The sequence below is a fragment of the Egretta garzetta genome, unplaced genomic scaffold (assembly GCF_000687185.1).
Source record: "Egretta garzetta isolate BGI_Z169 unplaced genomic scaffold, ASM68718v1 scaffold173, whole genome shotgun sequence".
Lineage (NCBI taxonomy): Eukaryota > Metazoa > Chordata > Aves > Pelecaniformes > Ardeidae > Egretta > Egretta garzetta.
The window spans coordinates 514,397-538,812 of NW_009259112.1; the positions used below are offsets into that span (position 1 = coordinate 514,397).

General features: G+C 39.3%; 1 protein-coding gene across 1 annotated transcript in view; it reads right to left on the bottom strand.

Annotated features, from left to right (window-relative positions):
• Nucleotides 1–3,030: 3,030 nt before the first annotated feature.
• Nucleotides 3,031–24,416, bottom strand: part of MAMDC2 (MAM domain containing 2) — a 147,201-nt gene continuing 125,815 nt past the window's right edge. The window contains exons 9-16 of the mRNA XM_035891049.1: nucleotides 23,523–23,616; nucleotides 22,102–22,248; nucleotides 20,973–21,238; nucleotides 10,471–10,564; nucleotides 8,359–8,511; nucleotides 4,428–4,687; nucleotides 3,424–3,508; nucleotides 3,031–3,092 (exon numbers count right to left, since the gene is read on the bottom strand). Of these exons, the coding sequence (XP_035746942.1) occupies nucleotides 3,031–3,092; nucleotides 3,424–3,508; nucleotides 4,428–4,687; nucleotides 8,359–8,511; nucleotides 10,471–10,564; nucleotides 20,973–21,238; nucleotides 22,102–22,248; nucleotides 23,523–23,616 (1,161 nt within the window). The remainder of the gene's footprint in view (nucleotides 3,093–3,423; nucleotides 3,509–4,427; nucleotides 4,688–8,358; nucleotides 8,512–10,470; nucleotides 10,565–20,972; nucleotides 21,239–22,101; nucleotides 22,249–23,522; nucleotides 23,617–24,416) is intronic.

Sequence of the window (24,416 nt, forward strand, 5' to 3'; positions counted from 1 at the left end):
CATCTTGACACCTAGTGTTTTGTTTGAGGTAGGACAAGTCCAACGTTTTCTCTCCTTCAAAATGTGAGGGGTAGAACGTTTTGACTCAGTGTGTCATGTCGCAGGAAAGGCATGCTCTCTTCAGCCTTTTCCCTTACAGAGTGGTCCTTTCGGAGTGGTGGGTCTCTTGAGTGTGGGCAGTCACACTTCTGAGCTGTGTTAAGGTCCAGGTAGATAAAATGCCAGATCTTTTAGTGCTCAGCTTGAGCTGTCTTAGTGAAGCCTCATGACTCTGACGTTGGACTTATGTTAGGTTTATTTTGGTGTGACACAGTAGTCAGCCAGAATACAATTTCATTTGCATTAGCATAGAGCTAGAATAACAGTGATATATTATGTTGTTATTCTGGTTTTCCACTGGTGTAACTGAGATCTGAATTTGGCCCTCTTGTTGGAAATTAGTAAGGATAATGAAAAAAAATCAACTAATGGAAAATATTTAAAAAATAAGTAGAGTATTAAACAAGAGGACAATAAAAGAGCTTTTCCATTGATCTCAGGACAAGTTCAGTTCCACTCCAGCACAAAGCTGCATTTAGAGCAATCACATACAAGCCTGTTAGTGTTTGGGATGTTACAGCTGCTTTTGAAGGTTTCTTTTTCATTTCCAGTTTATGGAATGTGCCACAACTGGGATCAAAGCAATTACTCATCGGTTCTCCAGTAGCTTTTGAAGAAATTCAGACATTAAACAGGCCTAGTATAGCAGGCTTCAGAACGTTTTTTTGCCCTGCTGTGGTGCCTACACCACTACTGCAGCAGTGATAAAGGAACAAATGGTAAATAAACATGGACACAGGGCAGAAATCAGTTGCACGGGAAGTTGCCTATTTGGGCAGAGCTGATGGGATGTTTTTTATCTTGCCATAAACCTGAAGTTTGCCAGTGGAGAAATCTTAATATCTTAATGCACCTTCCTTAGCTTTCAGATGCTTTGCAGCCATTCTTTCACTAGGCTGTGAATTTCCTATTCTATAAACTGATAGTCATCAGGCACTAAAGTAATTTCAATTTCTTCCTCTGTTCTTTAATTCATGCAGTAGAAATAGGTGGAAAGGTGCCATTGTTCCCTACTGAAGGAAGAACTTGGGCTTTTTTTTTTTTTTTTTTTCAGTCAGGACAGTGCTTCACACCCTACCGATAAATACTAACGTTGGTGATACAAAATCCTCATACCAGTGAGGGCCCTAGAGAATGCTCAGTGGAGAGCAGAACAGCATACTTTGCTTATGTTCTTACACCAGACTAAATCAGATTCCTTTGATGGAGTGAAGCAGAGTTGCATAAATTGTTAGAGATAGGAATCCAGTAGTTTGTGCTTCATTTCATTTACAGAAAAGTCCCATGAGAAGTATGGAGAACCGCCAAGCCTGGTGATTTTAACCACTTCATTTTCACTTGTTTTCTGCTTGGGTAATTTCATCTGAATGTTGATAGCAAAGCATAAGCTTTACAGAACTGTATGGACTCTTGGCAAACAGACTGTTGTTTCTGGTTGCTTTCGTTTTCAGAACAATAGCAGGAGCGATGCGTTCACAACCAGCTGCCAGCGGGGACTGTAGGTAGCTAGGCAGTTGAGATGTCAATTCCTTTTGGCTCTTCCTCAGTCTCTAGGAAATAATGAACTGCTTCAGTCTGTGTAGTCAAATAAACATGTTAGTACTGAATGTATTTAATTGAACAATCTTTCCAATTGTTTGTTTCACCAACATGAAAACTTACTAAAGGTGCAAGAGGCTAGATTGTCCCAGGTGCTGTCGACCCTTACAGGCCATTAGAAAAACATATACCTTGTTCTGAAAGGAGCAAGGGCTATTCCCACTTTTCAGGGCTTACGTCTTGCAGCAACAGCTTGAATTTGGTGGCTGTAAGAGTAATTTCTCAGTGTGTTTCAATACAGGAACTTCCTGCAGCAGACCAGATTGCTTTGTGTTAGCAATCTTAGGTGAATGTGAACCACACGTTTCATTCTCTTCATATTCCAAATGCTGAATTCAGGCTATTATATTAGTTCAGTTGTTTCTCGTTACACTGATGACTATAAAGTCTAGAGCAGAGCAGTAAGATGGTTTTCAAAGTTACATTTTATTAGGAAGTTACAATAATTTCAGAACAAAACCTTACACACAAGCACATAAAACCTTAAAAATTAACAAGTTCTGTGAATTCAGTTTCCTACTAACATAAATGCCGGGCATCTGTGCTTGGGTAAAGTGTACGTACATTCTCTGTGAGTGTACAAACTGATTTATTAAAAAAAAAAACAAAACAAGACTTGTATGTCAGAAAACATATGGCTTCAAAGGGTTTCATTTCATACAGTTCAAAATGTCAGCAGCTTACACTGAATTATACTGGAACATTAAAAGTGAGTTTGTTATTGGCAAGGACGACAAATATATTTGTTAGAGTAAAAGAATACAAAACCACAAAAATTGCCAGCAGAGTGTTAGAGTTTCCCAGAGAGATTTGTCTCATGAATAATTGCACTTAACCTGTAGGCTATTACTAGTAGCTAATACTATTTTCTTTATTATTTCAGAATATTTATAGTTTCCTTAACAAAAATCTGTTCTGTACCCAACACAAAACATTCACTGAATGCAGATTTAACATAACACAATATTGGGATTTTAATTGTGCACTTTTACTTTCCTCTTTTTACTATATACTAGAAGGTGTTTTTTTTTTTTAAAAAAAAAGCATTAAAATGAATGATCTGTGCAAAACAGGAAGCCTTTATATAATAACTGATACCTCATGCAAAAGAGACAAAATACAAAAAATCCCCCAAACAACAGTCTAAGAAGCCCTGAGTCAATAATTTCATTGCAGAGGCGAGGAACGTGAGCGCTCTCAGTTTCTTCCTATACATCGGTGCATATTCAAACCAGTCCAGTATTTATTTAAAATACGTTTTAAAGTAGGCAGTTTGTGCAGTTTCTCACATACAAATCTTCTACGCACATCATTCCTTTCAGCAGACTGTATTTAATACTCAATTTCGTTTAAGCTGTCAGGATAGCCTGATGAGAATTGAATTTCTTCCACTTCTAGAATACAAAGAAGGGGGAAATATTGTAATTATTTGTATTTTTATCATACATTAGAATGCATGAAACAGAATGTAATTACCATGCTGGATTTAAACAGGACTGCTGCACAGTTTTTAAAAAGTGTTAGAGCACCTTTACTAGTCCAGATTCTGAGGATGCTCTCACATCTTACTAGAAAACAAAAATTCTGCACTAACGCAGTGGCGTTATACTAAATTCAGATCCATTCAGTGGGGATTCAAGGGAAGAAGTATCTCCTGTCTAATTAGAGAAAACACTGTGAATTGCTAGGTGTCTCCTAAGAGGAACAAAGTATGTTTAAGCTTACCTAAACAGGGTCCTGCCTGGAACAGAATATCATCAATAGCAGTGTCACTTCTCATTGAAACGCCGCGGATCGCCTCAAAAATAATCTGAAAAGGTAAGACACAGCTTTGCATGAATCCCACGGGAGGAAGAGCTAAAAAAAAAAATACCCGTGCAGTCCATTTAAGGATCTATTGTGTCCTGACAGCCTGTGTCTTGGAAAGAAACTTCTACCCTCCATCAGTGGGCTGATGGGTCCTGGTCAGAGAATTCGGGTGTGTGCCATGCCGAAGGAAGCAAATTTGTTCTCACGGTCTGTTTGCTGTGTGTTACAGACCACTGATAAATTTTCTCCAGTGTTGTGGCACTTCTGTTTTGCTTTTCAGCCCAAGTGTGTCACTGTGTGTTGCCCTTATGCAAGGAAGACTTGAGGGGGGGAAAAAAAGCATTACAATATTATGTTGCGGTCTTACTGGTGAAGCTAAGCTTGCTGTTCAGTAAAGCGTTTCTTTTTTTTTTTCTTTCCCCCCTAATTAATTTCCAGGCTCTTAAGGGAAAGTGATTAAAAAAACCTCCACACCATCTTTGGTTAGTGATCAGTGCGGTTTTGTGCCCAAGCTGTTTCAGTCAATAGCAATTCCAGCTTCCTCTTTGACAGCGAAACAGAAGCAGGCTTTGTCTCTGGCAATAGATGGCACTGTTGAAACCAAAGGCAGAGCTCTGGCTTTGCATCATCCCTTGACTTTGGTGCCACCTCAGAAAGGCCACCCTGCAAGAAGGAGCCATTTTCTCACAGCTTAGCGGTTCCGTCAAATCTAGACGGGCTTTAGACAGCTGAAGGAAAAGAAATTGCACAAGCAATCTGAATAAAAACTACCAAAACTGACAAGAAATGATGGGAAAACAGCATTTAAATACCTTAAAAAAACCAATTCTGAATTAAGGAACTACCTTCATATACAACCCAGAACTTGCATTCTAGCATGCAGTTCAGTTCAATATTCCATTTTGACTGGTTTTTGTTACCTGGTAGTTTCTATCACTTTCATATTCTATCAGTCCCCTTAGCCATGAGATGCTTTGTTCCCCTGTCCTCCTCCACAAAGGAATCTCTTCGTCATCACCTTCCTTTTTCAGATAAACACTTAATAATCCAGTCCCAGCTCCATACATGTGATAGAAAAATGTCAAGCACTGTTTTCCAGAGGTTCCCCTTAGTGATCTTGAAACGAGGTACGCTCTCTGTCCATAGACCATGTCGGATGCCTCTATGTACATGTAGTATCCTTAAAAAGACATACAAGCAAATATTAGCAAGGTTGAATACATTCTCTCAGCATGTTCATTATGATCAACACGCTCATTATATAAAAAAACTGATCAAAACTGTTTTGATGAAGATTTTTATGCCCTAGACAATTATATTTGTGAACTGTAATATTTGTCATATTGTAGTAATTGTCTTAGTGTAATAATGTTAATATTCGTGAATGCCAATGTAAGAACACTTAAAATCTTCTTTATATCTGATGAAATACATAGCAACAGAAAGTAATACAAAGTAAGAAGAATCATAGCTGTTCTTAAACCAGGAATGCACTCTTGACAGTGGTCAATTAATTGGAATTCAGAGGCAGCTGCATGTACATCTGAGGGGTACAGTTTAGGCAATGTTTGGAGCTGATGCTATTAACAAAGCAAATTAATTTAAATACCTCTTTTAAATCATATGACATCAATAATATTTTTCTCTCTGTGATCAAGATGTGAAGACACAAGTGGGGAAAACTAGACTCTCTAGAATCCATGAATGAATGAAAGATTGTCATAAACTCTGATCTGTGGAAAAATTAGTCATTAATTGGTAGCAGGCAAATTAATTCCCACCCTTTCCCACTCCCCCCAATCCATCATTCACTTATTTTCAGTTGGAGCAAATGGAGGTGTGTCAGAAGACTGAGGAGCATCCCCACATCCCATCTGCCGCATACGGCAGTGGTGCTGTGCCTTGAGACGTACACTCCGCCAGCAGGCGGCGGGCTCAGATTTTGCAGCAGCTCTTCACGCAGTCCCACTGCTCCCTTTTTGTGCTGTTGGAGAAAACAAGCTGCCCTTCTGCCACCACAAGTCCTGGCGGTGAGATTGCCCTCGGGGGCAGAGGGGATTCCTGAGGATCAGTGAGGCAGGAGAGAAGCTGAGAGTGGCAAAAGCAGCCGGTGGATGCTCGGGGTGTCTCTCATGATACCCAAGAGTCCTATTAGCTACACAAACCCATGGTGAAGACATCCCCTCTAACCCGGGTTGCATTTTGGTGGCAAGCAGCAGCAGACAGGGTGAAAAGGAAGTTTATCTACAGCTCTAGGTCTGTAAAGAAAAGATAATTTTGTAAAGTGTGTTGGAGAATTCCCACAGCTATTTATACCAAACCTAGTGCAAGTCATTGCGAGGGTTTTGATGTTCACTATGCTTAAAAGTTCCTTGAGTTAAAAATCAAAACCTACAGCTCATACTACAGAGTAATAAAATAACTTGCCTTTAGTTCTAAGGCCTGAATCATTATAAACTTGTTGGAAAGACTAGATCAGCTCTTGGGTTTGTGAATTCAAATCCGTGTATTTCTCAGCACATCTTGCTGCGAAGAGATGTGTGAAATAAGGAATAAACATTGTTGTCACAGGCCAGGCTTAAAAGATTCTCTTGCTTCACCAATTCTAAAGTCGATCTATCAGCCTCAGATCTCAGAATATGTAGTGATCTACATAAACTGAAAATAGGTCTAAAGTCAGTTTCTGCATTAGAAATCAAGAAAATTGTGCTAACAGCCCATTCCTTTTCTTGAGCAACAAACTCTTAAGGGTTGCTCCTACTATAAGGAGAGGGTTGTTGTCTTTGAAAACACAAGAGCTGGGATATAGAATACCTCAGAGAGGAAGAATAAAATATATTATCTAGCAAATAACCAGGGGAAAAAAAGCATCAAACCTCAAAGCTGAATCCTTTTACAGAATTGAGTTTGGTTACCTACCAAAAAACCCAGCAACTTTACTCTGACGTAGTCCTTTTGGATAATATTTTGCAGAAAAAGAAGGTTCTGCCAGACAATACAGAGATGGCCTACAGATGCCTCTCCAAGAGGCTCACCCACGTTTCAAAATAAAAATTCTCAAATGGACTTTAAAAACCATTAGGAAAAAAAATCTCACTTATTTTAAAGCTGGTGATTACATGTCTAGTTGATGCAGAAGAACTGGACAGCACGGGTAACAAAGACTTACAGACAGTATGCCATCTAATTCACTCTAATGCCATCTAATTTTTGAATGGAAAGGGGACAAGAATTTCAATATTCCCTTTTGAAAGTTATTCCACAGTACAAAGGTATCATTATTGGAAAAATGTTCTTGATTTGTAGATAGCCTACATTTTCCACTTAGATAACTTAGCCAACAGATCTGGTCAAAATATGGTCAGATTTGTAAGTATTGTTTCTCATTTTTATTCCATAACACATAAAAGCTTTATTAAGCTTTTTATTAAACTTATAAGAGCTTTTTTAAGCTTTAAAACTTATCTTTGAAGGCTATTCATATTTCTACCCAGAATCAGTACTCTTTAGGGTTAACAATGGAAGAACACCATTTCTTGGTGATGAAATTTCAAGCCAACGAGAACATTCCTATCTGCATTCTCAATTCCACATACAGGATTTTGGCCATACAGTCCCCCACACCATGAATTTACATCCCTCTAGTCAATTTCCATACCTTGCTCAGGATGGAGCTATTACAGAAATTTTACCAGGAGGTGGGAAAGGGAGATTTTGCTAAACATGAGCGAAGCCATCATTTTAGATAAAGAAATCAGAAACAAGACAAAACATTTGTTATTTTATTAACTAGAAGCATTTGTTATTTTGTGGTTTATATATATATATACACACATATATAACTGGAAACAAAAGAGTTTTCCAGTATAACTTCAATTAAGTTTGCATAGAGACTTCATATGCACAGCTGAAATAACTATGCTTGACAATGCTTAGCGTGGTTTACACTCAATCACAGTTGACAGGATAATAATAGCTTTTGGTGAGCCTTTTGAGCAGGCCAACTGCTTTTGTAATCCAGCGAAAATTTTTAACAGACTAGATAGATGGCTGCTGTGAATAAGCCAGCTGGTCTGCAACTGACTTCATAACTTTGTTGAATGAATGTTAACCACTGTGAAGGAGGGCAAATCCAAAGGCCTCCAAAAGCCTTTTTAAACCTATGTAAGCCTTAAAGTTCACAAGCCTTAGGGCAGTTTCATCCATTACACTGAAGTCAGTGGAGTTGCTACTGAGGACCTCTTCTGCAGGAACACGAGCACCCAACGCAGTGATGCAGTTTATAATTTCCAAAAGCCACCAGGTGCTGCCCTGGTGTGGGGGCAATTCTGATGCAGTTTTTTGTGTGCCTGCTCATGCTAATGGGGGCCCCACTTGCCTGAACACTTCAAATTACACAAGTGAGGTTATGGAGCAGATTTTCAAGACAAAGGGTCTGTGGGACCTCTTTTATTATACATGTTTTCTTCTAAGTTTGAAGAGGAAGGTGTTCATGCAGAAAAGCTCCCAATCACTTGTTTGCCTTTTCGTTTCAGGGAATATTCACGTAAGCAAGGGGTCTGGAAGCAGGCTTTTCTGTGGGGACTGGTGAGTCAGCCTTTCATTTTTTTCTCCCAAAGGAAAGGGCTAATTTAGGACATGAAGACCAAATCACCCACTTGGTCTGCAGATAATTCAGATTAAACATCACATTCTCAAAACCATCCTAAGAAACGTGTTTACTTCATTTGATTAATAACTATTCTGAACAGAATGGTAAAAACTTTCTCTGTGTTCTACATTATAATTTCAACATATTTTTTATTAACTATCTATTTCTGTTCTGAAAGTTCAATGCGGAGCTTAACTCACCTACCCCAGTAGTGTGGTCTCCTTTCGGTCCGGTATAAGAAGTGGGAGTTGGACCCCTCCTCCTGTGCCAACTCCCACGACCTCTCTTCTTCTGGGTAAACACACATTCATCTTTTTCAAAAGTACACTCTCCAGGACTGGGCAGCAATACATCTATAAGGAGACAACATTGTTTAAAACTGGAAATACATTTGATATATGGAGAGATTACACAAGCAATGTATTGCATTCACTCACCTGCTGAAATCACTTATGTTTACCTAGCAATACCTGCAGTTGTCACAGACTTATAAAAGCTAGCTTCAAACTAATGTATTAAATTTAATTTCATTTTCTTCACAGCTTTGGGGAATCTCTGCTCTAGTCTGACTCACTAACGTGTACCAATATTCTTTAAAACATCTTGTACAGTTTAGTATCTCATCATAGCTCTTAATCTGCAATGGGCTCTACAAGTGTAATTTTCTTCACTACTGTGGCACCCCAAGCAGTTTAATGAGATCCAGCATGTATAACATGCATATGAAATGAGTCTTGTCAAAGATTGGAGTTTCTGTGATCTGAAATCAAATAACACATTCAGCTCTCTTTTGTTCCCTTGGCACCAGATTCTAACACTGCGTACAGCAGACCACAGAGCTGCAATTACTAGAGTATTTTCATTACTGCAATTCTATTAGATGATGCAGAAGAGAGAAAGCTGACAATTCAGGTGCTCACCAGGAAGCTTCTGTTGGGTCTTCTGCTATAATCTGAATTTGTAGTTCAGGAGTAGACACTGAGCTGCTTTCACTTTTTGGAAAGGAGGAAGCCTTGATGCCTCACATACTCTGGGGTATTTTGGGGGCATTTTTTTGCTGCCATCAGTGACAAGTCCCCTTATGACTACACACCCAAGTACCAGTTCTGCACCTTCAATTCCTTTTCAGATTACTTAGAACAACAGAAAGGCAAAACAGACAACTGTCAGAAATACATTAGAGAAATGGCATCTTGTTTTATACATGTGACTTCTTTCTGTTCTATAATGGCTAGCTGCCTGAATGCATGAAATCCAATCAAAAGAGGTCATTAAAAGGTTCTTATTACATGGGCATATAAATGGCATGGTAGATCAGCCTCATCACCATTTCAAAGGCATGGCTTTATTCCGAAGAAGAAAGGGATTATAGATTGTGCCTGTCTCATGAGAATGGTTTCCAAATTAGGATACAATCGTTGCATTGTCAAACCTCAAAGAGCCCCAGAAGAGGGAGTTTGGGTGAATTCATGCCTGTGCATGTCAGAGGGTAAAGTCTCATCCCAAACCATTCAGTTCTTCCCACTATAGGAGGGAGAGTTAGACTCATCTGTCTCCATTAGGGAACTGCAGCTCAGATAAGGGACTGTATCTTGGCCTTGCACAACTGTACTTCTGGACTAAAAGGAGCAATGCTGTGTTTTGAAAATATTGCTTTTGGGTCCGTTCCAGGTTTCCTAAAAGCCATTTGAAAACTACTTTCCCCTCAGTTGGACTGTCGGTTTTTTTAAATGGTAATGCCTCAAAAGGAATGCTTGCCTATATACAACTGCGCTGGAGTCAGTGAAGATAATTAGGAGTTAACTGGTACCCCTGTGAACAAAAAATGGTCCTTGGTGTGTGTATGTTACTGCACAAATAGGATTTATGCAATCCTTATTGGAAAAAGGAAAGAAAAGGAAAGAAAAGAGAAGAGAAGAGAAGAGAAGAGAAGAGAAGAGAAGAGAAGAGAAGAGAAGAGAAGAGAAGAGAAGAGAAGAGAAGAGAAGAGATGCCTCAAAAGGAATGCTTGCCTATATACAACTGCGCTGGAGTCAGTGAAGATAATTAGGAGTTAACTGGTACCCCTGTGAACAAAAAATGGTCCTTGGTGTGTGTATGTTACTGCACAAATAGGATTTATGCAATCCTTATTGGAAAAAGGAAAGAAAAGAGAAGAGAAGAGAAGAGAAGAGAAGAGAAGAGAAGAGAAGAGAAACAAAACCACAATGGGATGCAGGCAGCTGTAGGATAGGCTTGGAAAATGAAGGTATGCGATGAACTTGTACCAAAAAAGTTGGCAGCTGTTAGATGACAAATATATGGGGTCTTACCAGCAGCTTGGCAGCTTCCTAGGCTCAATGATACATCATCCAGTGCCACAAGTCCACAGTCCCAGAAGCTTTTACACCAGCTGACAAAGACAACCTGCAATACATGAAGAAAGTTTCAAGTATCTAACAAAAGCTGGTGTTATGAGGAGTCTGAAATTTTAGATTTTTCCAAATGCGTAAATAATTTTGAAATCTACAGGACAGAAATGATGAATCCACTTTGTTCTGGCACATACTAACACTGCCAATGACTGAAGTTTCAAATCCAGTGTGGTTTAGATGTATGTTTGCATTCAATAGAAAGTGTTTTCTCACTTTTATAGGCAAATGATGTATCTCTGTATGTAGTTTCCAGTTTATTAGGAGAGTGTGTATTTTTTAGTGTATGAGAAAACATGACTCACTGACGCTGTTGTGGTTTCCCCTTCAAAAAAAACCTGAACATGAACAGCTCAAATGTCCCCAGCTATCTTATCCTTACAACCAGGAGATTTTATCCATGGAAAAAATAAATATGAAAGAGTAATGCAGAGTGATTGCCAAGAGAAATGACCATGGCAAAAAAACAAAGAACAATAGAGATGAGATGAAACTACTGCATAAAATGGGATTATTCAGAAATGACACAAGGCCATGATATCATAGAGCAGGAGGCTGGAAATGTTAAGCATCATTCACAGCGTTCATCTGGGTTTGTGAAGATTAAGAATAGTGCCCAAAATGTTTTACTTGACTACACATTAATTTTGCCACAGAAAATAAAAGTCACTCACGAGATGACAAAATAAAATATAAAGAAACCATAAGTTTCTCAGCTGATCTTCTCCCAGGGTTGACATGGATCTATTTTAATTACAGAAGACAGAATAAGGTTTATTTTGTGAAAATACTGCTGGCATTTTATTTTGTCTAACTACTGCAAACCATCTGTCTGACCATTAGGGATAAGACCATAATTTGGGAGGAGCTTTTCAAAACAATTCCTTCGTGATGAAGTCTGAGCTAGTGAGCGGGGATGGATGAGTGTCACTTCTAACAGTTTAATATTCTGGAACAACTGTAAACACCTCAGTTACATATTTGAGGTTAAATGCTGATTGACAGTTTCATGCGGATACAAGAAGGTTGTTAAAAGTTGTTCATGCATTATTTAATATTTTCTCTTTTAACAGGCTCAGTAACACCTTCAATATGGTCATTACACCAGATTTTGCTAGATTGCTTTGCTATGTAGTATTTATTTACCCATATGCTTATAAAACAGACAGGGATGTAACTACACTTCAACCTTTGAAGCATGTACGGGTTATGCTGCTCAGGATGCAGCAATTTTCAAAACCATTTTCTATTCAGTTCAAACCAATCATGGTAATAGTAATTATCTGTCTTGTACACTGTTCCAGGTGTGGACTTGAGTGCCTCTACACAGCATGCAGAACTGCTCAGTGTATACTGGCCTAAAACTGGTCTTTGTTTTTTTTTCCCCTGGAGAGCTGCTCTCTTACCCCTAAGGTTTAACAGGATGAAAATTGTTTCCTCCTTTGTAAGTTCATTCTCAAGAAACAGGCACGATCTATTAAAAAATGGTAGCATCTCTTGAAATAAAGAATACAATAAATACTGACGTTGGGTGGACGTCATTCACCAGACTTTTAATAAATGCATTCTGGTGAACATTTGTAATAAACTAAAGACATACTATAGTCCTAAACCCAAGAATCTTCAGAAAACCACACATGAAAGGGTGAGGTCAGTCCTCATTTGTGAAACAACATTTCCGCACTGTGGAATCATGTTGTAAGTGATGTTTTCCTATTGACATCATTGGGAGCAGGATCAAGTTCTTTATTCTTAAATTGCAATAATTTGTTCCATACAAGGTATGCAATTACCCACTGGATCCTGCAGAAAGCCCTCCATTTCAAAAGCATCACAACAATAAATGTTGATCTCTCAAAGGCCATTGAACCAGTAGCCTTTGTACAATCAAAGGATTGATCTCTTTCGGTGACACTTGGAAACTTGTTCAGCTTTGTCATCTGTAGCTGCAGCATTACTAATTCTCCGCTCGCTTTTTGTGCTGTGGAGTGACACACTGCCATGAGCAGACTTTATAAATGCACGGAAGGAGGGGGAGGCAGGCGGGGTGGGGGGAGCTTGTGCTTGAGAATGTGGAGTTTCCAGTGTTAGCTATAGCAAATGTACTGAAATCGTTCATTGGCCCCTCGGCTTATTTGGTTGTTATATTCTGTATTTAGTTTTAGACAATGATATAGAACATATTTTTATTCACAGGTCAAATTTATTCACTATTCTTTTGTCCTAAATGTCCTTTTTTTGTCATAAAGGGACATCTTTGACTATTTGAACTTCACCTACCAAAACTGTATTAATTTGAATTTACTCCGCTACTCATATGCACCCTACGTCATATCTCTGAATCCTTTCTACAGTCTTGATAGGACTAATCTCATGATGATTTATGTTTGTTCTTGTTTTGAATGAAAATATTTCCTGGGTAAATTCTTCCAGAAGAAATTTTTATGACATTATCTCATGCCTTGGAGAAGAGAATAGGGGGATCTTTGCATTCAGCTCCCACTTTCTTCATAAATTATGACAAACAACATGCTAATTGTTTCAAACTAGGTAAAAAATCTTCCTGGACTTGCATGCTATCTTGGAGGCTAAATTAAAAACATTATCAAATGCAGGCAGTTGTTGCCTATGTTACTGAAAAATAAAACATATTTTCCTCTCATTTCTCTTTTTGTTCCAGTAACAGGACACAGCCAGGGCATTAGTTTCCTTCCAAATCATTGCCCTGATTTCTGGAAGCTGGTTTGTTTATTTTCCAGTGCTTAATCAATGTTCCTGGCCTGTGGCCTCAAAGTATCAATAATCAGTTCTTAGCAATTATCCTGGATTATATCAGTAATGACTACGCCAGATGAGAACAGCTGGTAGAGCAAGCAGGGCTTCACTTCTCCCATGACACGCCGCGGGGTTGTGCTGCAGACACGGAGAGCAGCAGAAGGGACTTCTCATCCTTAGCACTCTGCATCTCTGCAAGTAGGTGTGAGTTAAAACGTCTGCATGTGAAGTTTACGTGCTTTTGGAGAAGAGTAGGATGTGCAGTAGGGTACCTCCATCAAGAAGTGTAAGGAAGGACTAAATGGGGAAGCTTGTAAAAGGAGGTTTGGAGGGAGCTGGACTGAGAACAGGAGAAAAGGAGAGAAGATGCCCCCAGATCCCTATGGGTTCTGTGTATTTTCTTTCCTACCTGTTTATTCCAGAAAATACAGCTCTTGCTCAATTAGAGAGCCAAACCAGCCAAACAGAAGAAAAACTGGGACAGCAGCCAAATCTGGTGACTTAAAAGCAAGTTATGCCTCTGCAGCAAATTATTTTACCTGATTCCATCCTAGAGAATACTCCTAGGTTTAAACAGCATACTGTATGTCAGTGTAGACACAAAACTCAGTCTGTCACGTCAACGCATATTTAGGTTCAATTTCTTTACGGAGAAAGGCAGTTATAGTGGAGTCAGAGGGGGGTCTTTGTGAGAAGCAACTGTTGTGATTTCCATACAGTGACAAAAAACTCAGTATTACGAAATGAAAAAATAATCAAAGCACCACAAACAAAAGTGTGACATGACACAAAGAAGCAGTCAAAATGTTTTCATACAACAGGGAGTCTGACTTTTCAGTCATTTACAATAGTACACAGCCATATAAGTGTATAGGCCAGGGACCCCTTACTGACACAGGGAATGGGAGAACCATTCTGATTGTCCCAGGGCTGTTGGATGCATTATCGCTGTAGCCCAAATTACCTCTAACTAGTCTGATTAAACCAGATTTTAAGTGGCTTGTTTTTCTTTGGCTTAAACAGTCAGAAACTCATTTATCAAGAATGCAAGTGAGCTATTAAGCCAAAATTAGAATGTCTGCAAGCTTCTGTCATATAAAAGAAATGGATTTAAAATGGCACTCACCAGGCAAGTTCAATTTCTTGCCATGTAAATACAACGAGCTTCTGTGGGAAAAATAATGGATTATGAAAGCTTCTACATAAATAATTGGATGACATTGATAATAAGCTTGAGACACTTGAACAAATATTTCTGAAAATCTTTCCTGTCCCAGGGCAAGTGGGCTGCAGAAACAAACAATGAAAGAAAAACATAAAGCTAACAGAACAACCTAGGACCACAGGCTGTTAATGCTACGTCTGTATTCACTGGATTGCACTGTCTAGTAGAGAATACTGACTGCACAGAAATGTGTACAGGACACCGATATCCTCAGCTGCCCTCCAGGACCCTCCCTAGATTTCTAGAAATCTGCTATTATGGCTCTATCCTCTTTTCAGTGACACAGTTTCCTTGGCTCTTTTTATAAGAGGGAAAGGTTCTTGCCTTTAGACTGAGGAGTCTTGTCAGATGACGCAGCATAATAGTATCAGAATATTAAGTACCCAGAACAAAAACTGAGCAAAAAAAGGAAATGTCAGTTAAGTATCACAGATACCAAAAGGAGTTATGTAATATTTCATGCAACATATCTCCTTGCTTAGCTACTGTGAAGATGCAGGCCACTTAGGTAACACTTTCTAACCTGAGTAATTTTTACAGTTTCCCATGTCATTTTCATAACCATATATCAAACACCACAGGGTGGGGTACACATTTTGCAAGCACTAATCCTACTATTTACAAACCTTAATGTTCTTATTTTAAATAGGCATTTCCAGTGGCTGTCCTTTAGAAATTTCTTGATTTAGACATGAGAGAAGGAAGGACAGAAGGGCCGTACTATAAAACTGCAGCTCATTCCAGCCTCTTTAGGTTGCATACCTTATTGTGGGAAGACTGATCAAGGGTCGTGTCAGAACAGTACCAAAACTCTCCTTTATTTGACACAAGTGAGGGTTTTTCAGAGGAGGAGGAGGAGGAGGAGGAGATGCAGCCTAGGATGTCCGCCCTCCTTGACTTGATACCTCACTGAAGAACTGTGTCCTTTATACCAGTGTCTTGGTCACTGGGATCTAGGACTTCATCATATATCCAAGATTTCTTTAGTCATTTACCTATGACTTTGTTGGACAAGTGGGAGACACAAATTTCTCATCAGCAAAGAGAAATGCTAGAATAATTTAATATTGAGCATCATCATAGCAATGAAGAAAGGTCCAAAGGCCCTCATATGAAGCCCTAGGATGGTGGAGGGGTGATAATGGATGTTTAGTGAAAACAGTACAAGAAACAAATCAACCATAAAGCTATTTGTGCCGTTGTATTATCTTCAGACCCCAGAGAGTTGAACAATTTGCTGAACTGCAGGTCACACTTGTACCACTGTGTTTACAGTAGCTGTGAGGTTTATTTTCTATGAATTTGCCTAATCCCTTTTTAAACGCGCGTATACTATTGACCTCCACAGCATTGTGCAGCAAAGGATTTCAGTGTTTAGTCATTCTCCAAAAAGTCTTCCCTTTTGTTTGTTTTAAAACATGTAAACATTGAAGTGTAACACTCAATCACTTGATTTTGCTTTCTCACAACTGCAACTAAAATTAGTTAGAGGATGGGTGAAAACAAACAGATGAACTCAAGGAAAGCAAGTGAGGGGGAAAAAAAAATCAGACAGGAAGAAAAGTAGACTGAAAGAATGAGAACTCAAGAAGTGCTGCCACAACTACTCTGAGGGAAGTAGGGTGGACTGTTACAATGCCAGCTACCTTTCTGAGGATTTGGTTTTGAACTCTGTGGGAGGAATTCAAGCACTGCAGTGCTAGGTAACATTGCAAAGACTTGCATGAATGGATAAACAACATGAGATACTTGCTTTTGAAAACCTGAGCTTCAGAATGGTGAACCAAATGTAGCAGAAATGAACAGAACTGATGGAAGTAGACCCAATTGCATTCAAACCTTCATTTTAATCTAAGCATTTGGATTTTGTTGTGAAGTTGCATAAAAGAAATATCTTTCTATAGTGGCGTATATACACACACACACAACATTAAAATGCAGATTCTTGCTTCATAATGCATGCGACCATCGCCAGGTTACGTATGCCATATATGAATTTTTCTTCCAGTTAGCTCTGACATTTTCCTGCCATGTATTGACCTGGAAGATCAGCTTCATTACATTCAGTCAGATCAAAAGAATCTACATACTTCAGACTCATATTTTTATGCTGCCCTTTAAGAGGCTTACACAATAAAGCATCAACTGTTTCATTTATTTTAATAAATGGTAGGATTTTTTTTTTATTCTTCCTTCTCATATTTATTCCTTGGGCACTACAGAGTGTAAAATCAATATTGTATGTGCATAGAATCATAGGTACTTACACTAAATAAAAGAGAGAGTGCCTCAAGTACAAATTGACAAATCAGGATTTAAAATTTCCTGCCTTCTCACTAGCATTATATAGCATACGTATTTGCAGTATGTACGCATATATATATGTATGTATAAACATTTTTGACTTGCTTAGCTGGAAGATACCCACCTAACCTTTTCATCATGGTAGTTTCAAAGTGTCATATTAAAGCCTGCTGGCCAGCTTCACATTTCCTGCTCACAGAAGTCAAGCCAACAACCTGTGCCAGACTGCAGTTAGCTAATTCAAAAAGAACTTTCAAAAACCATTACACAAACCAAGAGATGAAAATCTGAGCCTTTTTATTGTCCTGATGCAAACAAATTTAAAACATATCAGATGGATTTCGTATTGTTTTCAAAGCCTTGGGACTAGTATTCATAGTAGAAGAAAGATGAAGGACATAGGTAATCAGGTATTTTAGAACAATTGTTTTCTGGCTGCAAAATTGTTATGACCTTCAGGAGTCCCTGGCCAAAGCAGCATAATGACTGCCTCGCTGAGTTTAGTGGCCATTAAGGGTCTGGCAGGAGACTGTTTACTGTTTCCACAGGCGCTGACCCAATCTACAAGTCACACCCAGTAACCAAGATTTTGATCAGCCAAACTACCATGCATACCTACAACTTCTTACCATCCAAGTCTAGACATGATGCATCTCAGAAAACAATACGATAGGAACATCAGCCACCACATCTGTATTAGAGGAAAGGTGGCAGCCCTATCTTGAGACCACCTCACTCCATTAAAAGACTGCTTTTCACTTGCTTGTAATATTGCCAAGATGCAATGATTTCAGCTCAGACTTTCCATGCTGGGTCCTTGCTTCAGGCTTGTTTTGGAAGATTTAAGCCAAAACAGTTCCATCATTTCCGAGAACAAGGCTAGGAAAAAAGGTTTTATTTTGCCCCTATTTAAAAAATTCTTTGAAAAGCTTGGGCACTCCTAGGCTTTGGAGTAGGAGCATGAAATGTGTCAGGGTTTGGTCTTTGTGCCAGAACTGTGCTTTCTGTCAAGTCGTTAGGTTTTGAAAAACTAAAATTTGTAAGAACTGGGACAAGCAGGTCAAACAGTCTGGAACATGGACAGGATTAGAGGGAAAAAAATTCGACTGTCCAGAGCTGAGGAACAAGAAGTAAGATGGGGAATGGGCTCAAGGGCGGTTACTACCTATGGGGCAGGATAGATAAGACAAAGATGCATCAGTGAGGAGGCAAGAGACACAAGGACAGGTTGGAGGAGGCAGGACAAGAAAGGTCAAGCTTAGTGAGCTTGTTTCTCTCATGTTTCTCTATACTGTCTCTCCAGAATCTGAAGTGTAATCCTTGGCTTGCTGGTTCCCACCACTCCTTGCTGTCAGGCAAAACAGTCTCTGATGGACCCTCACTGCTGGCCTACATTTAAGACATCCACTGAAATGAGTGTTCCTTGTCAGCTATTTCAGCAGATCCTAGACAGACTCATCTTTACAGACAACTAACCAAAGTGTTTATACGATGCCACACAGTGCTCCTTCATTTCCTCCTGTTGGTTTGGCAAAGAAGAAACAAATAAAATAAAGCATGAAAGGACTTTTTAAAGTATTAAGGTTGAAGAGTTGGGCATGAGATTGCAAGGAAAAGCCAGAATCAGGTTCACTATGTAACTTCATTCAAGCCTGCTTGTGAATATTACAAGCAGACAACCTGTACCTACACCAGTTTTTCACCCTTGCCTTATGGCAAGCAGACACATGCTTAAACTTTGGCATCATTTGTCTTTTGTATGCTACCTTCTCAGCTGTAAACATATTTTGATATACTTTTCCATATATTGTCATGCTTCAGAACTTCACCCATAGCCTTCCATGTACTATTGGTCTAAGGAAAACTTTATAAACTGATGTTATATACACATACACATCCATCGTGAAAACCATAAAACCATTTTACAAAGTCCAGCACATTATAGCTTGTGCATGATGTATTTTGTACCAATGACATCTACTACATATGCAAAACTGCAACTTAATCCCTACTCTAAACCTAGTTTAACCTTCCAATCCAGGAAAAAAGACAGTGTGAGAGAATAAGTTTAAATCAAGCCTAAAGTAGAACTTCACCTGCACACACACACACCCTCCCCCCCCAAATACATAGTTATTTGGCAAAGGGATGTCTGAATTATGATACGCTGAACACATGCTGAGTTCTCTAAAGCCCAAGAAATCTCACTTTTTGTGATATTTGAGGAATGCCTCCTCAACAGAAACATTTTGCAACTTGTTTCCATGGGAAAGAAGGTTTCCCCATCACAAGACCTCAAGGACCCACTGAAGGTTTTTGAGACTTGCCAGAGGCCAACAAGCCCTCCTGCAGCAGAGCATGGGGTTTCTTCCCTCCTGCAGACTTTCGGGCTCAAAATCAGCAAGGATATTCTCCTGACTTCTTTATTCTCCTCTGTTACTGCCTACAGACAGACTGGTAACTACAGACATGAAAGCTGCAATTCACAAAAAGCTTTCCATCCCAGGCAAGCTTCTTCACAAGTGTTTTAGATATACTAATTTCTAGGAAAACATAAAAATAGTTCTTCATAAATTCATATTGGAAAAGATTTTCCATGTAAATGTCAGATGCTAAAAAAACTGCCACCTCCAAGGCTATAAACCATTTTTAACAGTCATGCTCAGCTGTCATCACTACTCATACAGTGTATTACACTACACAGGCTACTGAACCTTTTTAGAAGTAATAAAGAAATACGTAGACAGGAGATGGCAAAACTAAATTAAAAGTTTGCCTTTTTAACCAACACCTTCTAATGATTTAAAAAAAAGAGATAAAAATACTTTTCTGCAAATATTTTGGGATGATTCTATGAGAGCCTTTTCTATCATGCACTTGCTGGGCAGTAATGATTTTCTTTTCTATGTCAGTTGAAAGGGAATTAGAAATTCTATTGTGTTTTATGCATAAAAATATGTACATAAAAATTGCATCGAGTTTTTAAGGTATCAGATACCTGGGAGAAAACACTAGCCAACAATTAGGACTGAAATTTTCAGCATAAATTTTCCTTTTAACACAGTTAGGCAACTTTTTTTTGGTGAACTTTTTCTTTTACAGTGTATTTACTTCAAAGAAAAACAGGGTGGTTTGTTGTTTTTTTTTTCAAGAAAAGTTAAACTAAATAACTACTGCAATTTCAAAAATGACTTTGTAGTGGGGAAAATGCTTAAGATGTGTGTCTGCAATTTAGAAATACCAGAGTTACAAGACAAACTTTCATTCATATGTTCATACTACTATTGCACTCTGACAAAAAGCTGGGTTTATCTCAGTGTCATCAGGTGGTAATCCATCTGGTCCTCTTTAGATGACTCACAGATATTGAAAGCCCATTACAGAAATAAGGATAACCGCATAAGTAGCACCTACACAAGTTTGTGTAAAAGTCTGTTTTTGTAAAAAGAGTAGAGGTGAGGAAAACCAGCAGCTTGAGAACTTACTCAGGAAGTGATGTGAAATATTATGTTATTCTTATTAACTTGCTGAGATAACAAAGTGACCTTTCAAACCAGACGTTGCAATTACTTCAAGTCCATTGCTCTAAATTACACTGACTTCTGGTTTCATATTTTAACCCAGTGGTTGAGTTTAGGACTGAGTTTAGATTGAGTAGGACCAGCTTCCCACTTTGACCAGAACTTACCAGTACTGATTCTTAAAATTAGTTAAAAATCTGTAACTGAGTACAGTGATGCAAATCACATAGGAAACAAACAAACAAAAATGAGTGAATGTGGAGCCTGCTGAGAAACCAAGACACAACCGGCTCTCCTTAGAGCTCCTCAAGTGAAATCTCCATAAATGCTGTGACTGTAGTTGAGGACACCAGGGCAATGCTGCCCCATTCCTGGTACAAAGCCCCTTTATCGGGGCTCCCAGGGGGCCAGGCGGCGAAGAAATACTCTACTCCCCACTGTACTGCCTGGGAAGCTCTATTTCACTTTGCAGGTATAGCTCACTTAGGATTAACACCCAGATAACAAAGAAGCCTGGGAGGAGAAGGCAAGGAAAATCTCCATCCAGAATTCAGCAGACTTGAAGAATTGGCTCTTACCTTGCAAGGCATAGGCTTTTTGAAGGAGATTTCAGCTTGAGTCCAAACTCCCTTTGGAGAGTCCAAGACGGACCAGATTTTCTCTTGAACGACATGATTCTCCTCAAAGATAAAAACAGCAAGAGTACCACTCATTTTGAAAAACCCATACAAGGCATAATAAAAGCGCAGACAAAACTGCAAGTTTCCTGGCAGGGTCGGGCCATACAGACGTCCAATGTACCCAGGCTGTGATGTAAACTTTGTGTTCGCCAACAAGTAATAACCTGCAAGACAGCACAATTATTGAGTATTTCTAACACACAGCTAGCACAGCTGATTTGTAATTAAAGCAGCTTCCATTATTCCATCAGACTTTGGTTACGTAAATAGTTTCTACTGGCATGAAACAGATTATCACACTCTGAAAGGAAATAATTTTTCTAAAAGCATCCCGGCTACTTCCAGTTAAACTGGCACATGGCTAAGTTACCAAAAATAAGCACTTTTCAAATCTACACTGAAAAATTCTCTGGCCTGCTGGCCTCACTGGAAACCTGTCTTTCAAATATACCACTCCAAGACCGAAGAATGAAGAATGGGGCACAAGGCCTATTACTCCCTGCACCAAGTAGAAAGAGGTGAGACTTCAGCACATATGAATAAGAACCATGAATACTCTACACAGAGAGATGTGTGAGTTTCAGAACTTATTAGCAGGCCTTCCATTACATGGCTTCACCACACAACATTTCACAGTTTTCCCTTAAAAATGCCAACTATCCTAAGCCTGGAAGAGCTCAGAGCCCACCATTACTCTATATTAAAAGCAATGCATTAAGCTACTATTACATATGCTTGCATAGTTTTGTGGAATCATCCCTTCAGTGACTACAGATCAGTGTAGTGAAGATACTCTGATTTATGGCCCTGCATGACTATGCAGTAGGTGACCTTCCCCCTTTATATGTGGGGAGGTACAGTCAGCATCCCAGCTAGGACAGAGCAGTGTATGCTGATTTTTAATGGCAGAGAGCTGCAGTGAGGCAATCTAATCTAACCAGTGTGCTGATGACATAACTTGGCAGAGTGAACAGGTTAACATTTATATCCAGTTTGACTCTTCCAGTGAAAAGGAGTTTTGATTTACCAAACCCAGTAGTGTGATCTCCTGTTCTATATACGTTACGCTTCACTTTCACTCTGCTCCATCCTGGGCCATCTTTGTGGTCCTGGTAAAAATTACACAGATCTTCCTCAAAATTGCAGCCTGCCTGGGCAGGATTGAAAGAAGTTCCTAAAAGACAGATGCATATGTTTTGTTAGGAAGAGCACAGTATAATAAGCACAGGTATTTGAAGCACAGAGATTCATTTCTCAAACAGAAAAAAAACCCCACAAAACTTCAAAATCAGAGTTAGTAGGCAAAGCTCTAGCTGAACCTATAAAATTTACTGGTCAGAGTAGATCTGAACTTGGGCCATGATAGTGTGACTAAATCAGGGCTGGGCCAGAAAATAGGGTAAAATTTATCCCATACCTCAACATATATAAGCCATCTGAAAATTAAAATGGAAGACACAGATGAGCACACAGCTCCAGTCCGTTGCATACTGCAAACATAACTCAGGATTTTTGACGCAAAACAAAGCCAAACCTGAACAGGCATTGAGGAGCTAATGAATCAGCTAGATTTACTCATCCAAGAGTCATGGATTAATAATACATCTGGAATCTACCTCCTATTGATACTTCAGCAGTGCAGGTGAAGCTAACAGAGACTCCAAAGAGATTAAAAAGGGAAAAAAAATCTCTTCTTCCTTGATCACTTCAAAACATTAGCCAAAAATTAAAACTCATGACCAAAAGAATGGATGGGGTCAGTGGAAAACCACTAATCTACTTTTGAGTATAGCTTAGTGCTACAGTAAAACTCAAGCAACCAGTTACTTCAGAGCCTGCAGTCACAAATGACAAAGTCCTTCATCCCAAGTGCCTCTACAGCAGAGGTCATGTGGGTTCAGCTGACTTCTGCTGCTGTGAAAACCTAATAAAATCCTGACAGACATTCTTCTCTCTGAGATAAACAATGCCTCCCAGAGGAGTGAAGGCAGGAAGGCAAGGGTCCTGTTTTAGCTCTGAAGAACACCTCAGGGCATGTGGTGTGGAAGAAGATATTCCCTACATCAGCAATAATGAAAAGCCCAGGACACTTTCTTCCTCATATCGCCACACCTGGGCAAGTCCCACCTCTCTGTGGCAGGCCTGCAAGTGATAATTTGTTCAAAAGCTGCGGCGATGCAATTACAGCGTTCAGTCCAGGCCTCCAGACCAGCTGAGGCAAGGTCTTTGGAGAGTAAGCATAAAGGACTGGTTTCTGGATCAAATTAATGGCACTAGTGTTTATCAGCTGTTTTGTTGTTTAGGAGGAAGAAGAGCCCAACGGTGCTAGTCAGTTGAGAAGGTAGCATCTGCGCATCACTACCAAATATTGCAAGTACTGGCAGATGGTTCAGAGGGGCAAAGCAAAAGGGGAAAACAAGGAGGGTAAATAGCAATGAGAACTCATACCTGTCTGATTGCTGCAGTAAACCGGAGAGAAAGAAATGTCATCAAGGGCAACGTAACCTCCCTTGGCGCTATTGAAAGCAACTTCAAATATTACCTGGAAATGACAATCGTTTGTTATTCATCTACCATACACACAACAATAATTTTGGTATATATCTTATTACACAATTCTGACCCCAGGGCATCTCAGACAGTTGTTGGAACAAATTAAATTATATCACTTATTAGGGATACAAATCAGAGCCTGACCCTGGCACCAGATCTTTGCCCACTCAAGGTCAAGGAAAAATCAAATGGGACATAGCTCTTCTACTGCTTTATGAAGCATCAGTTTTTAAAGATGCAGTAAGGCTACCTGTCATGATACCATACAAAGCCAGCATTCAGGGTCATCAATCCGTACTGACTAGAACTCCAAAGCTGCCTAATTATTACTGTATCTAGAATCTAACTGGATTGAGAGCTAAGAACAAACTCTGTGGATCACGCTGCTGTTACAATATTAAATTTTACTGTTTTCTCTAAACATCCTCAGACTCTGAAACCAATGCCTTGGCATCAGCTAGCAGGGAAGATTTCCTTTAAAAAATTTAGTCAAGATAAGAACCAGAAAAGCTATCACTGTGTTTTGTTTACCACAAAAATCAAACAATGTTTGTACTTAGCCATTCCCAAGGGACATCATTTTGTCAAGTAAGTGGATGACAGTCCATAACTCTTAAGGAAGTGTCTTAAAAATTCTCTTAAGTATCAAAGGTCTGAGTTACAGGAAAACTGAGAAAAGCCCTGAATCACAAGGCAACCCCAGGGACAAAACAAGGATATAAGGACAAATGCTTCCAGAGATCCTGTTCAGTGAAAGCAATGCCTGTAATGTCTCACCTAGGGATGGGA